General features: G+C 41.0%; 1 protein-coding gene across 3 annotated transcripts in view; it reads left to right on the top strand.

Moving 5' to 3' along the window:
- Positions 1-14,515, top strand: part of LOC112216340 (phosphatidylinositol 5-phosphate 4-kinase type-2 gamma) — a 33,285-nt gene that overhangs the window by 10,887 nt on the left and 7,883 nt on the right. For all 3 annotated transcript variants that reach the window (XR_002948306.2, XM_024376252.2, XM_024376250.2), the window contains exons 5-9: positions 4,295-4,441; positions 4,762-4,800; positions 8,603-8,716; positions 8,910-9,174; positions 9,380-9,483. Coding sequence is in view for 2 of the 3 variants with exons in the window: in XM_024376252.2 (XP_024232020.1) it covers positions 4,295-4,441; positions 4,762-4,800; positions 8,603-8,716; positions 8,910-9,174; positions 9,380-9,483 (669 nt within the window). In the remaining variant the exon portion in view is untranslated. The remainder of the gene's footprint in view (positions 1-4,294; positions 4,442-4,761; positions 4,801-8,602; positions 8,717-8,909; positions 9,175-9,379; positions 9,484-14,515) is intronic.

The raw sequence follows: 14,515 nt of genomic DNA, 5'->3' as shown, positions 1-14,515 counted from the left end.
GTGCTACGGGCGGTAGTCGTTTAGCTCAGTTACCTTAGCTTTCTTGGGAACAGGAACAATGGTGGCCCTCTTGAAGCATGTGGGAACAGCAGACTGGTATAGGGATTGATTGAATATGTCCGTGAACACACCGGCCAGCTGGTCTGCGCATGCTCTGAGGGCGCGGCTGGGGATGCCGTCTGGGCCTGCAGCCTTGCGAGGGTTAACACGTTTAAATGTTTTACTCACCTCGGCTGCAGTGAAGGAGAGTCCGCATGTTTTCGTTGCAGGCCGTGTCAGTGGCACTGTATTGTCCTCAAAGCGGGCAAAAAAGTTATTTAGTCTGCCTGGGAGCAAGACATCCTGGTCCGTGACTGGGCTGGTTTTCTTTTTGTAGTCCGTGATTGACTGTAGACCTTGCCACATACCTCTTGCGTCTGAGCCGTTGAATTGAGATTCTACTTTGTCTCTGTACTGACGCTTAGCCTGTTTGATAGCCTTGCGGAGGGAATAGATGCACTGTTTGTATTCGGTCATGTTACCAGTCACCTTGCCCTGATTAAAAGCAGTGGTTCGCGCTTTCAGTTTCATGCGAATGCTGCCATCAATCCACGGTTTCTGGTTAGGGAATGTTTTAATCGTTGCTATGGGAACGACATCTTCAACGCACGTTCTAATGAACTCGCACACCGAATCAGCGTATTCGTCAATGTTGTTATCTGACGCAATACGAAACATATCCCAGTCCACGTGATGGAAGCAGTCTTGGAGTGTGGAATCAGCTTGGTCGGACCAGCGTTGGACAGACCTCAGCGTGGGAGCTTCTTGTTTTAGTTTCTGTCTGTAGGCAGGGATCAGCAAAATGGAGTCGTGGTCAGCTTTTCCGAAAGGAGGGCGGGGCAGGGCCTTATATGCGTCGCGGAAGTTAGAGTAACAATGATCCAAGGTTTTTTCAGCCCTAGTTGCGCAATCGATATGCTGATACAATTTAGGGAGTCTTGTTTTCAGATTAGCCTTGTTAAAATCCCCAGCTACAATGAATGCAGCCTCAGGATGTAGAGATTCCAGTTTGCAAAGAGTCAAATAAAGTTTGTTCAGAGCCATCGATGTGTCTGCTTGGGGGGGAATATATACGGCTGTGATTATAATCGAAGAGAATTCTCTTGGTAGATAATGCGGTCGACATTTGATTGTGAGGAATTCTAAATCAGGTGAACAGAAGGATTTGACTTCCTGTATATTTCTGTGATCACACCACGTCTCGTTAGCCATAAGGCATACGCCCCCGCCCCTCTTCTTACCAGAAAGATGTTTGTTTCTGTCGGCGCGATGCGTGGAGAAACCCGCTGGCTGCACCGCCTCCGATAGCGTCTCTCCAGTGAGCCATGTTTCCGTGAAGCAAAGAACGTTACAGTCTCTGATGTCCCTCTGGAATGCTACCCTTGCTCGGATTTCATCAACCTTGTTGTCAAGAGACTGGACATTGGCGAGAAGAATGCTAGGGAGTGGTGCACGATGTGCCCGTCTCCGGAGTCTGACCAGAAGACTGCCTCGTTTCCCTCTTTTACGGAGTCGTTTTTTTGGGTCGCCGGCTGGGATCCATTCCGTTGTCCTGGTTGAAAGGCAGAACACAGGATCCGCTTCGTGAAAATCATATTCTTGGTCGTACTGATGGTGAGTTGACGCTGATCTTATATTCAGTAGTTCTTCTTGACTGTATGTAATGAAACCTAAGATGACCTGGGGTACTAATGTAAGAAATAACACGTAAAAAAACAAAAAACTGCATATTTTGCGCACTACATAGGGAATAGGGTGCAATTTGTAATACAGGCCAAGGGAGGGTAAAGTTACCCTTTTTATAATGGTCAAGTGTTGCAATGCTCTCTAGTACTGCTGGGTGAAATTAACAGTGCATTTGATAAACAAACATTGATTGGTTGCATCAAAAGCATTAAAGCAACATGGGCTTCCTTGAATTGCAAATTAGCATCTTCTACTGAGTCATATTGTCTGGTCTGTGTACTCTGGTGGAACTAGTGTTAGGTTGTAGTAGTAGGGGGGTATATCATCTAGGACTGTTCATCCATGCCTCGTGTTTTGCATAGCAAACCGTTCACTAGGCGAGGAGAGAATATTTTTTTCCACCTCTATACAGTTTCTGTCTTTGGAATGGAGAAAATTGAGTCAATTATACAAATTGAAGTCTCATTGAACTTGGCGTTAATCAATTCGTGTTCATGAGAGGGAAAACATTTTGGCTACATTTGAATTTGAAAGCCTTTACATTTACATTTTAGTCATTCAGCGGACGCTCTTATCCAGAGCGACTTACAAGTAGTGCATTCATCTTAAGATGGTTGGGTGAGACAACCACATTTTCCACCATAATTTGCAAATAAATAAATTTAAAATCCTACAATGTGATTTTTCTGGATTTTTTTATCTAATTTTGTTTGTCATAGTTGAAGTGTACCTATGATGAAAATTACAGGCCTCATCTTTTTTTAAGTGGGAGAACTTGCACAATTTTTTTGCCCCACTGTATATACTGTACTCGATACCATCCACTGCATCTTGCCTCATCTGTTCTGTACCATCACTCATTCATATCTTTATGTACATATTCTTTATCCCCTTACACTTGTGTGTGTATAAGGTTGTAGTTGTGGAATTGTTAGGTTAGATTACTCGTTGGTTATTACTGCATTGTCGGAACTAGAAGCACAAGCATTTCGCTACACTCGCATTAATATCTACTAACCATGTGTATGTGACAAATAAAATTTGATTTGATTTAGAGTATCTCATGGGTTCGGACCCAGATTGCAGTTCCTATAGCTTCCACTAGATGTCAAGTCTTCAGACATTGTTCAGGCTTGTTTTCTGAAAAATTAAGAAGAATGAGACCTTTCTGCCAGTGGAGTGTAGAATCATGTATTGCTGGTTTGCGCGCGTGACCGATTGCGCCCCCTTTGTTGTTTTTCTTTTTAATTGAATACGCTATTGTCCGGTTGAAATATTATCTATTATTTAGACAATTGACAACCCGAGGATTAATTATAAAGATAATTTGATATGTTTTGACGAACTTTACCGGTACAATTAGGATGTATTCATCTGCATGTTTTGACCGGCTTTGAGCCAGTGGATTACTGAATGAAACGCGCCAACAAAACAGAGTTTTTGGGATATAAAGAGGGACTTTATCGAACAAAACAAAAATGTATTGTGTAGCTGGGACTCTTGTGACTGCAACCATATGAAGTTCTTCAAAGGTAAGTGATTAATTTTATCGCTATTTCTGACTTTTGTAATTCCTTTACTTGGTTGTAAAATGATTGTATGCTTTTGTAAGCCGTGCGCTGTCCTCAGATAATCGCATGGTATGCTTTCGCCGTAAATCCTTTTTGGAATCTGACAAAGCGGCTGGATTAACAAGAAGTTCATCTTTAAACTGATGCATAACACTTGTATTTTTTATGAATGTTTATTATGACTTTTGAATTTGGCACTCTGCAATTTCACCAGATGTTGTCGAGGTGGGTCGCTAGCGGAACGCCTGCGCCAGAAAGGTTAATAGTAAGGAGATCTCTGCAGGGACCACCTCTGTTTCAATTTGACACTTGGTCTGACACATTTTTGATCAGACTAAGTGGGGACATATTTGTAACCTGGAAAGAGAGAAAGAGCAAGATAAAGAGAAAATGTAAGAGCAAGCAATTCTGTTCCAGTGTAGAAAAATGTTTCATATTCAACCAGAGGTGAAAGGAGTCATGTGAATGTATAGTACTGATGTGTTCCAGATGGCATTCTATTCCACATAGAACCATTTCCCGGCCGCTTTATGAGAAGTTGTGGGCGCAGTTTGGAATCAAAAAGCTCTGTTTACCTAGCAGTGGATATGATCACGTGCAACTTCAAATGCAGCTCATTCAAGTTAACAAACAGGTAATCAGATACATCACAGGTTTGATTACCTACTGTAGCAAGCCAGCCAGGCAAGGTAAAATATCACAAATAGAGATGGGTATAGCCAGAAGAATAATATACTTGTTGAACAGAGCTATAGCCGTCAGTCTTGCTTGTTTTTATTTTTAATCACTCACTCACTATTAGTCAAGGTCTCGACTTAAGCGTTAGCTATCCTGCTACAGAGGTTTTTGGTGGGGGATGCGTGTGCATCCCTCAAACGTGACTTTAAAAAAAAATGGCTCTTTATAATGCACTACTTTTGACCAGGGCCCTTGGAGTAATTTCAGACACAATCAGTCTATTCGCCATTAATTTGTCCCCCTCTTCTCCCTGGCTGCAGCACATAGTGAAGTGTCACGGCAGCACTCTGCTGCCCCAGTTCCTGGGGATGTACCGTGTGGGTGTAGAGAATGAGGAGACCTACCTGATCGTCATGAGGAACATGTTCAGCCACAGACTGGTGGTGCACAGGAAGTACGACCTTAAGGTGAGACTGAACGAAAAACACAAACGCGTACACACACACACACACAGTACTACATCCAGATGAGAGAGAGACACACCTAGGGTTGCAAAATTCCTGTTACTTACTGAAAATCCCCAGGTTTTCCAGGAATCCTGATTGGAGGATTTATTTCTGAAATACTTTTGGGGAAAGTTACTGGAATTTTGCAACTCTTGTCACCTGTTGTATAATGCTTGTACACCTGTAGTGTTCTGTAATGCTTGTTCCTTACGCTACTTCATGATTTACACTCGTATAATCCCTGACCTTGCCTATTAAACTCTAATCTTATTGATACTCAGGGCTCTCTGGTGTCTCGTGAAGCAAGTGACAAAGAGCGGGTAAGCCAACTAAGAATGTCTATGTCTCACCCAACCAACCATGCATGTGAAAATTGCCTTAAGGACTAGCTCTGTTAGGCACCCACAGTAGTGTTGCACGGTATACCGAAAGTTCTGAACTTTTTATATCCTATAACATTAAAAAACAGTTTGGTACTAGAATTTGTTACTTTCGGGAATTCTATCATACGCGTTTCACTTTGTCTACTGACTGAGAAAGAATCAAGTCTGTAGACAATATCACCTTATGGCACGAGAGCACCGTGCCTGCTCCAGTTATCCATTGCTAGATCTAGCCTGTATTGAGGAACCACTGAACTCACTGGGAGTCTGGGATGCATCATGTTAGCTCCCCTCTCATGCTGTACAAAAGCAAACAGTTGAATAATGTAGAAATGTTGCAACTGTTAATTACTGTTCGCAAAGCAATGTCCTTTACAGGCTAGAACACTTTACAATGCAAGAACAGAACAGAACATACCAGTAGCTTCCAACTTTCTTTTGCTATCTTACAGATGACGCTAACATCAATCCACTACCATAGTACTTTGTTTGTGGTACCATAATGCAAAATGTGCTGATTTTCACCAAAAAAACAATCATTAACCAGGTTTCCATCCAATCTTTTAATGTCGACAAAACAAAATACGCCAGACAAGGTGGGATTTTTTTTGGTTGGTATTGATATAATAACCATCATATTGAATTAAACTTAGTCACGTGATAACATGTTCTGTGGTCCTCCCTCTACGACTCATTGGGAAAGCATGCAGTTTATTAGGGTACAGAGGAACTAAATTATGAGCTAAACAGGGTGGTGAAAGTGCAAGGTGATGAGCTTGATGCCCATTTCCAATAAATATCAAGGGCCTTATTTTGGTGACATGATAATCGATGCTTGGCTACCATTCTTACTATTTTGTCCATAATATAATCTCGCTATATAAAACAATTGTTTTGTGAGAAACATCAGTAGAGTTGAAAATACGATGGAAACCCATTTAACGATGAGACAGCCTATAGGGAGGAGGCCAGAGACCTGACCATGTGGTGCAAGGACAACAACCTCTCCTTCAACGTGATCAAGACAAAGGAGATGATTGTGGACTACAGGAAAAGGAGGACGAAGCACGCCCCCATTCTCTTCGACGGGGTTGTAGTGGAGAAGGTTGAGAGCTTCAAGTTCCTTGGTGTCCACATCACCAACAAACTAACATGGTTCAAGCACACCAAGATAGTCGTGAAGAGGACACGATAAAATCTATTCCCCCTCAGGAGACTGAAAAGATTTGTCATGGGTCCTCAGATCCTCAAAAGGTTTTACAGCTGCACCATCGAGAGCATTTGACGGGTTGCATCACTGCCTGGTATGACAACTACTCGGCCTCCGACCGCAAGGCACTACAGAGGGTAGTGCGTACGGCCCAGTACATCACCAGGGCCAAGCTTCCTGCCATCCAGGACCTCTATACCAGGCGGTGTCAGAGGAAGGCCCTAAAAATTGTCAAACTCCAGCCACTTTAGTCATAAACTGTTCTCTCTGCTACCGCACGGCAAACAGTACCGGAGTGCCAAGTCTAGATCCAAGAGGCTCCTAAATAGCTTCTACCCCAAGCCATAAGACTCCTGAACATCTAATCAAATGGCTACCCAGATGATTTGCATTGCCCCTCTCCTCCCACGAGAACAATTGCTACTCTCTGTTATCTATGCATAGTCACTTTAATAACTCGATCTACATGTACATATTACCTCAACACCGGTGCCCCCTGTATATAGCCCCGCTATTGTTAACTACTGCTGCTCTTTAATTATTTGTTATTCTTACTTTTATTTATTTTTTGTATTTTCTTAACTGCATTGTTGGTTACGGGCTTGTAAGTAAGAATTTCTATACCTGTTGTATTTGGCACATGTGACAAATAAAATTTGATTTGATTTAACATGTATTTATATTTGGTACAGAATTTTTAGGTATTATGTCACGTGCAGGCTTTTATCATCAAATCAAAGTTTATTTGTCACGTGTGCCGAATACAACAGGTGTAGGTAGACCATACAGTGAATTTATTTTATTTTACCTTTATTTTACTAGGCAAGTCATTTAAGAACAAATTCTTATTTTCAATGACGGCCTAGGAACAGTGGGTTAACTGCCTGTTCAGGGGCAGAACGACAGATTTTGTACCTTGTCAGCTCGGAGATTTGAATTTGCAACCTTTCGGTTACTAGTCCAATGCTCTAACCACTAGGCTCACCTGCCGCCCAAAATCCTTACAGGCTCTAACCTATAGTGCAAAAAGTAAATGTGATAGAAACACATCTCTGGTGGGAAAATGTGCATATAGTTGTTATACAGATTTTTTTTAAATATTCGCATAAATCTGTCGCCAATTGGATGGAAACCTAGCTATTCCCAAAATCTTTAATTCACTTTGTGTCCCTCGCCATATTCACATCTCTCCAGTCTTTTTCACTGTGTGTGTGTGTGAATGACGTCATTAGCTCATAGATATAGAGCACGCATTTATAAAGGAAGGCATTGCTGCTTTTATGCAAATGTCGTTGATTCCTCTGTAGCCCCATAAAATCAGCCAAAACAAGCTCAAAACATCAATGCATGCATACACTCTTATTGAATATGCATTCACCTGTGTTGTGAATAGGCCTATATCTTGATATACCTGGTTTATCAATAGATATAGCATTCAAATAAATGATTACCATTATGTTATGTAGCTACATTGGTAAAAATGAAGTCAAATTGATTGTATGATGCAATTAATTCATTAATACAGCGTTTCCCACACTCAGGAAACCTCAGGAAACCAAGGGGTGCATGTTTTTTGTTTTTTTTTCCCGTTAAGACTGCACAGCTGATTCAAATGATCAAAGCTTGATGATTAGTTGATTATTTGAATTAGCTATGTAGTGCTAGAGCAAAAACAAAATGTGCACCCCTTGGGGTCCTGAGGACAGAGTTTTGGATTCTGCATTAATGCATACATGGCTGTCTCTGAAAAATGTCAAGTGTAAAGAGTTTGAGCTCAAAACATTTGTCTGGATCAAGTACTATTCTGTGACTTTCGCTAATACACCTTCTTTTGCCATGGTATCGAGCATCGTGATACTAAACCTGCTATTGGAATTAAAGTCAAAATTCTGGAATTGTGACACTAACCCACAGTACATGTGACCCACCACCTTGACTCGGTCTTATGTAGCAAAATTTGAAATGTATATTTTTTTATGTTGGATAAAAGTAAAGACTCAGTGATTATAAAGTTGTATATCATACACTGCAGTTGAGGAACAATGGGAAAGTAATTCTGCATTGAAAGTTGTATATTGTATATACTGTATCCTACATTATTGCATCTTAGCCGCTCTGTCACTGCTGATCCATATATTTTAAACTTATATATTCTTATCCCATTCCTTTACTAGATTGTGTGTATTAGGTTTTGCTGTGGAATTGTTAGATATTACCTGTTAGATACTACTGCACTGTCAGATCTAGAAGCATAAACATTTTGCTAAACTCACAATAACATATGCTAACCATGTGTTTGTGACCAATAAGATTTTATTTGAAGAGTAAGTTAGTTGTTTTTTTCCTCATGAGGTTGTGGCAATCTACTGGTGGCGACTAGAAACAATTGCATAATATTACAAATTGATGATCCTTGAAAAATAAAAATAAAAGTAGTGGAATGGTCTTCGAGGTCCAGAGTTTAGTTTTAGGTGCCACTTGACATGATTGGGAAAGTTCTCATGCGTTTGTTTCATATCGGTCCCTCAGGTGAAAGAGCTGCCCACCTACAAGGACATGGACTTCAGAAACAACATGCAGAAGGTGTATGTGAATGAGGAGCAGAAGGAGAAGGTCATGGAGAAACTCAACAGAGATGTGGAGGTAATGTGACCTCCACAGATTTAGAACTAGAATTCAGTCTATTTCTATGTTGACCTCTCAAGTTCTAGAAACTGTCTTCCTATTCTATTGAGTCTAACACAAGGTGGCAGTAGAAACATTCTAGCTGTTTGTTGCCATTATACCACCATCTCCATTCATAGTAATCATCTGGTGTGTGTGTCCTGTTCTATAGTTTCTTGTCAAGCTAAAGATTATGGACTACAGCCTGCTCCTGGGTATCCATGACTTGGGGCGGGCTGAGCGGGAAGAGGAGGAGGGAGAGGAACCCTCTATTGAGGAGGATGGGGAGACTGAGAATGGCCTGATGCAGGTCCCTAACGCGTGCTCCTACAGCACGTCTCCTGAGGGTATCGCTGGCTACATGGCCTCCTGCAAGCCCCTGGGGCCCGGGGAGTTTGACCCCTATGTGGATGTGTATGCCATAAGAAGTGCCCCTGGTAGGTTCAAGGGAAGTTGGGAAATTACAGGGTTTGGATCAAGTCAATAATTTTAAGCCATTGGATTCTCAATTTCCCTACTGAATTGAATGATTTTTAAATGGAATTTACTCTATTCCTGGATTTGAAGTTGCACTGGAAGTTGGGTCATTTGGGTTTTTAAGCAGTGACTTTATTCAGCATCTGGTCTGTTTTCCCCCCTCAGGAGCCCCTCAGAAGGAGGTGTACTTCATGGGTCTGATAGACGTTCTAACACAGTACGACACCAAGAAGAAAGCCGCTCACGCAGCCAAAACTGTCAAGCATGGGGTGAGTGAAAAGGGCAAAGGGATGAGATACTCAGTGCATACTGTAATGTTAACCTTTATTTTGCTAGGCAAGTCAGTTACGAACAAATTCTTATTTACAATGACGGCCTGCACCGACCAAACCCAGATGTCGCTGGGCCAATTGTGCGCCACCCTATGGGACTCCCCATCATGTGATACAGCCTGGTGCATACTGTGCATTTATTGCTTTTTCTAACATCATTCCCTATTAATCGATAATTGAAAGTGACCTATTCCCAATGCAATTTCTTGTTTTCCCTGGTTTCAATGTTGTGCTGATCACATCTTTGAAATAAGAGGGTTAAGGCTCTCCCATTAGATTACAGGGCCTTCAGAAAGTATTTACACCCCTTGACTTTTTCCACATTTTGTTGTTACGTCCTGAATTTAAAATGAATTACATGTAGATTGTTGGTCATTGGCCTACACACAATACCCCATAATGTTAGCATAATTTGTTTTTGAACATTTGACTAATTAATAAAAAATGAAAGTTAGACTCAAGTATTTAATCCCTTTGTTAGGGCCCAAAAATGTGGCTTAACAAGTCACGTAATAAGCTCACTCTGTGTGCAATAATAGTGTTTAACATGATTTTTGAATGGCTACCTTATCTCTGTACCTCACACATACAATTATATGTAAGTTCCCTCTATCAAGCAGTGAATTTCAAACACCAATTCAACCACAAAGACCAGAGAGGTTTTCCAATGCCTTGCGAAGAAGGGCACCTATTGGTAGATGGGTAAACACAAATTATCCCTTTGAGCATCAAGTTATTAATTACACTTTGGATGGTGTATCATTACTCCCAGTCACTACATGTTTAGTCGTCCTTCCTATCTCTGTTGCCGGAGAGGAAGGAAACCGCTCAGGGATTTCACCATGAGGCCAATGGTGACTTTATAACAGTTACAGAGTTTAGTGGCTGTGATAGGAGAGAACTGAGGATGGATTAATAACATTGTATACTGAACAAAAATATAAACGTAACATCCAACTGCGTTACCGTTCATATAAGGAAATCAGTCAATTTAAATAAGTCCATTAGGTCCTAGTCTATGGATTTCACATGACTGGAAATACAGCTATGCATCTGTTGGTCACATACCTTAAAAAAAGGTAGAGCCGTGGACCAGAAAACCAGTCAGTATCTGGTGTGACCACCATGCTGCGTGACACATCTCCTTCGCATAGAGTTGATCAGGCTGTTGATTGTAGCCTGTGGAATGTTGTCCCACTCCTTCAATGGCTGTGCGAAGTTGCTGGATATTGACGGGAACTGTAACATGCTGTCGTACACGTCAATCCAGAGCATCCCAAACATGCTTAATGGGTGACTTGTCTGGTGAGTATGCAGGCCATGGAAGAACTGGGACACTTTCAGCTTCCAGGAATTGTGTACAAATCCTTGCGACATGGGGCCGTGCATTATCATGCTGAAACATGAGGTGATGGTGGTGGATGAATGGCACAACAATTGGCCTCCAAGATCTCGTCACGTTATCTCTGGTCATTCAAATTGCTATTGATAAAATGCAGTTGTGTTTGTTGTCCGTAGCTTATGTCTGCCCATACCATAACCTGATCGCCACCATGGGGCACTCTGTTCACGTTGACATCAGCTAACGCTCGCCCACACGACACCATACACGTGGGCTGCGGTTGTGAGGCCGGTTGGAGGCACTGCCAAATTCTCTAAAACGACGTTTGAGGCGGCTTATGGTAGAGAAATTAACATAACGTTCTCTGACAACAGCTCTGGTGGACATTCCTGCAGTCAGCATGCCAATTGTACGCTCCCTCAAAACTTGAGACATCTGTGGTGTTGTGTGACAACTGCACATTTTAGAGGGGCCTTTTGTCCCCAGCACAAGGTGCACTTGTGTAATAATCATGCTGTTTAATCAGCTTCTTGATTTTCCACACATGTCAGGTGGTTGGATTATCTTGGTGAAATGCTCACTAACAGGGATGTAAACAAATTTGTGCAAAATGTTTATGGAACAATTCTGGGATCTTTTATTTCAGCTCATGAAACAAGGGACCAACCCTTCGTTTATATTTTTGTTCAGCGTATTTACTACACAATACAAACTTAATTGACTGATTGAAAAAAAGGCTGTACAGAATAAAACATATTCCAAACCATGCACCAAACCTGTTTGCAACAAGGCACTAAAGTAATACTGAAAAATATACCTTAATATACAGCCTGGTCTAATAAACTAGACGTAACATATTAAAAATACATCCGGGACAATCAAAATAGTACAGTGCCTTGCGAAAGTATTCGGCCCCCTTGAACTTTGCGACCTTTTGCCACATTTCAGGCTTCAAACATAAAGATATAAAACTGTATTTTTTTGTGAAGAATCAACAACAAGTGGGACACAATCATGAAGTGGAACGACATTTATTGGATATTTCAAACCTTTTTAACAAATCAAAAACTGAAAAATTGGGCGTGCAAAATTATTCAGCCCCTTTACTTTCAGTGCAGCAAACTCTCTCCAGAAGTTCAGTGAGGATCTCTGAATGATCCAATGTTGACCTAAATGACTAATGATGATAAATACAATCCACCTGTGTGTAATCAAGTCTCCGTATAAATGCACCTGCACTGTGATAGTCTCAGAGGTCCGTTAAAAGCGCAGAGAGCATCATGAAGAACAAGGAACACACCAGGCAGGTCCGAGATACTGTTGTGAAGAAGTTTAAAGCCGGATTTGGATACAAAAAGATTTCCCAAGCTTTAAACATCCCAAGGAGCACTGTGCAAGCGATAATATTGAAATGGAAGGAGTATCAGACCACTGCAAATCTACCAAGACCTGGCCGTCCCTCTAAACTTTCAGCTCATACAAGGAGAAGACTGATCAGAGATGCAGCCAAGAGGCCCATGATCACTCTGGATGAACTGCAGAGATCTACAGCTGAGGTGGGAGACTCTGTCCATAGGACAACAATCAGTCGTATATTGCACAAATCTGGCCTTTATGGAAGATTGGCAAGAAGAAAGCCATTTCTTAAAGATATCCATAAAAAGTGTCATTTAAAGTTTGCCACAAGCCACCTGGGAGACACCCCAAACATGTGGAAGAAGGTGCTCTGGTCAGATGAAACCAAAATTGAACTTTTTGGCAACAATGCAAAACGTTATGTTTGGCGTAAAAGCAACACAGCTCATCACCCTGAATACACCATCCCCACTGTCAAACATTGTGGTGGCAGCATCATGGTTTGGGCCTGCTTTTCTTCAGCAGGGACAGGGAAGATGGTTCAAATTGATGGGAAGATGGATGGAGCCAAATACAGGACCATTCTGGAAGAAAACCTGATGGAGTCTGTAAAAGACCTGAGACTGGGACGGAGATTTGTCTTCCAACAAGACAATGATCCAAAACATAAAGCAAAATCTACAATGGAATGGTTCAAAAATAAACATATCCAGGTGTTAGAATGGCCAAGTCAAAGAAAAAATTTCAGTCTCTCGATGTGCAAAACTGATAGAGACATACCCCAAAGTGACTTACAGCTGTAATCGCAGCAAAAGGTGGCGCTACAAAGTATTAAATTAAGGGGGCTGAATAATTTTGCACGCCCAATTTTTCAGTTTTTGATTTGTTAAAAAAGTTTGAAATATCCAATAAATGTCGTTCCACTTCATGATTGTGTCCCACTTGTTGTTGATTCTTCACAAAAAAATAGTTTTATATCTTTATGTTTGAAGCCTGAAATGTGGCAAAAGGTCGCAAAGGGGGGCCGAATACTTCAAGGGGCCGAATACTTCAAGGGGCCGAATACTTCAAGGGGGCCGAATACTTTCGCAAGGCACTGTATATGTTATGTTTGGTATGGTTACATAAGACGGATGGTTGCTTAAGGCAAAAACTAAAGTAGGGTGGTTTGTCGGGATGGGTGGGCATATAACGTGAACGTCTAGCAACCCAAAGGTTGCGAGTTTGAATTTCATCATGGACAACTTTAGCATTTTAGCTAATTAGTAACTTTTCAACTTCTTGCTACTTTTTAGTTACTTTGCAGCTACTTAGCATGTTAGCTAACCTTAAACCTTTTAGCTAAATCTAACCCTTTAACCTAAATCTAACCCTTTAACCTAACTTCTAAACTTAACCTTAACCCCTAGCCTAGCTAACATAGCCACCTAGCTAGAATCTGTAATATTTTGTACATTTTGCAAATTTGTAACGTATAATATGGATTGTAATTTGAAAAATATCATACAAAATAGGTGATGGACATCCAAAAATTAATACATTCCAAGTGGAGGTATTGGATTTATGTACAGAATAATACAAAATGCTCTGAGACATGGTTTGAATACAAAGTATTATGTTTGGATCAAACCCAATATAACACATTACTGAGTACCACTTTCCATATTTTCAAGCATAGTGGTGGCTGCATCATGTTATGGGTATGCTTGTAATTGTTAAGGACTGGAGAGTTTTGCAGGATAAGAAGGAAATGGAATTGCACTAAGCACAGGCAAAATCCTAGAGGAAAACCTAGTTAATTTTGCTTTCCACCAGACACTGGGACATTAATTCACCTTTCAGCCGGACAATAACCTAAAACACAAGGCCAAATCTTCGTTGCAGTTGCTTACCAAGAAGACGGTGAATGTTCCTGAGTGGCCGAGTTAGTTTAGACTTAAATCTACTTGAAAATCTATGGCAAGACCTGAAAATTGTTGATCAACAACAAATTTGACAGTGCTTAAAGAAATTTGAAAAGAATAATGGGCAAATGTTGCACAATCCAGATGTGGAAAGCTCTTAGAGACTTACCCATATAAACTCACACCTGTAATTGTTGCCAAAGGTGATTCAAACGTGTTGATTGAGGGGTGTGAATACTTGTGTGTGATTAGTTTTCCATTTCATTTTCAATGTCTAAAAACATGTTTTCACTTTGTCATTATGGGGTATTGTGTGTAGATGGGTGAAATTTCAAACATTTAATCCATTTTTAATTCAGGCTGTAAC

The sequence above is a fragment of the Oncorhynchus tshawytscha genome, linkage group LG16 (genome assembly GCF_018296145.1).
Source record: "Oncorhynchus tshawytscha isolate Ot180627B linkage group LG16, Otsh_v2.0, whole genome shotgun sequence".
Classification (NCBI taxonomy): Eukaryota; Metazoa; Chordata; class Actinopteri; order Salmoniformes; family Salmonidae; genus Oncorhynchus; species Oncorhynchus tshawytscha.
The sequence above is the reverse complement of the archived record's forward strand: the minus strand, read 5'-3'. Positions and strand labels throughout refer to the sequence as shown.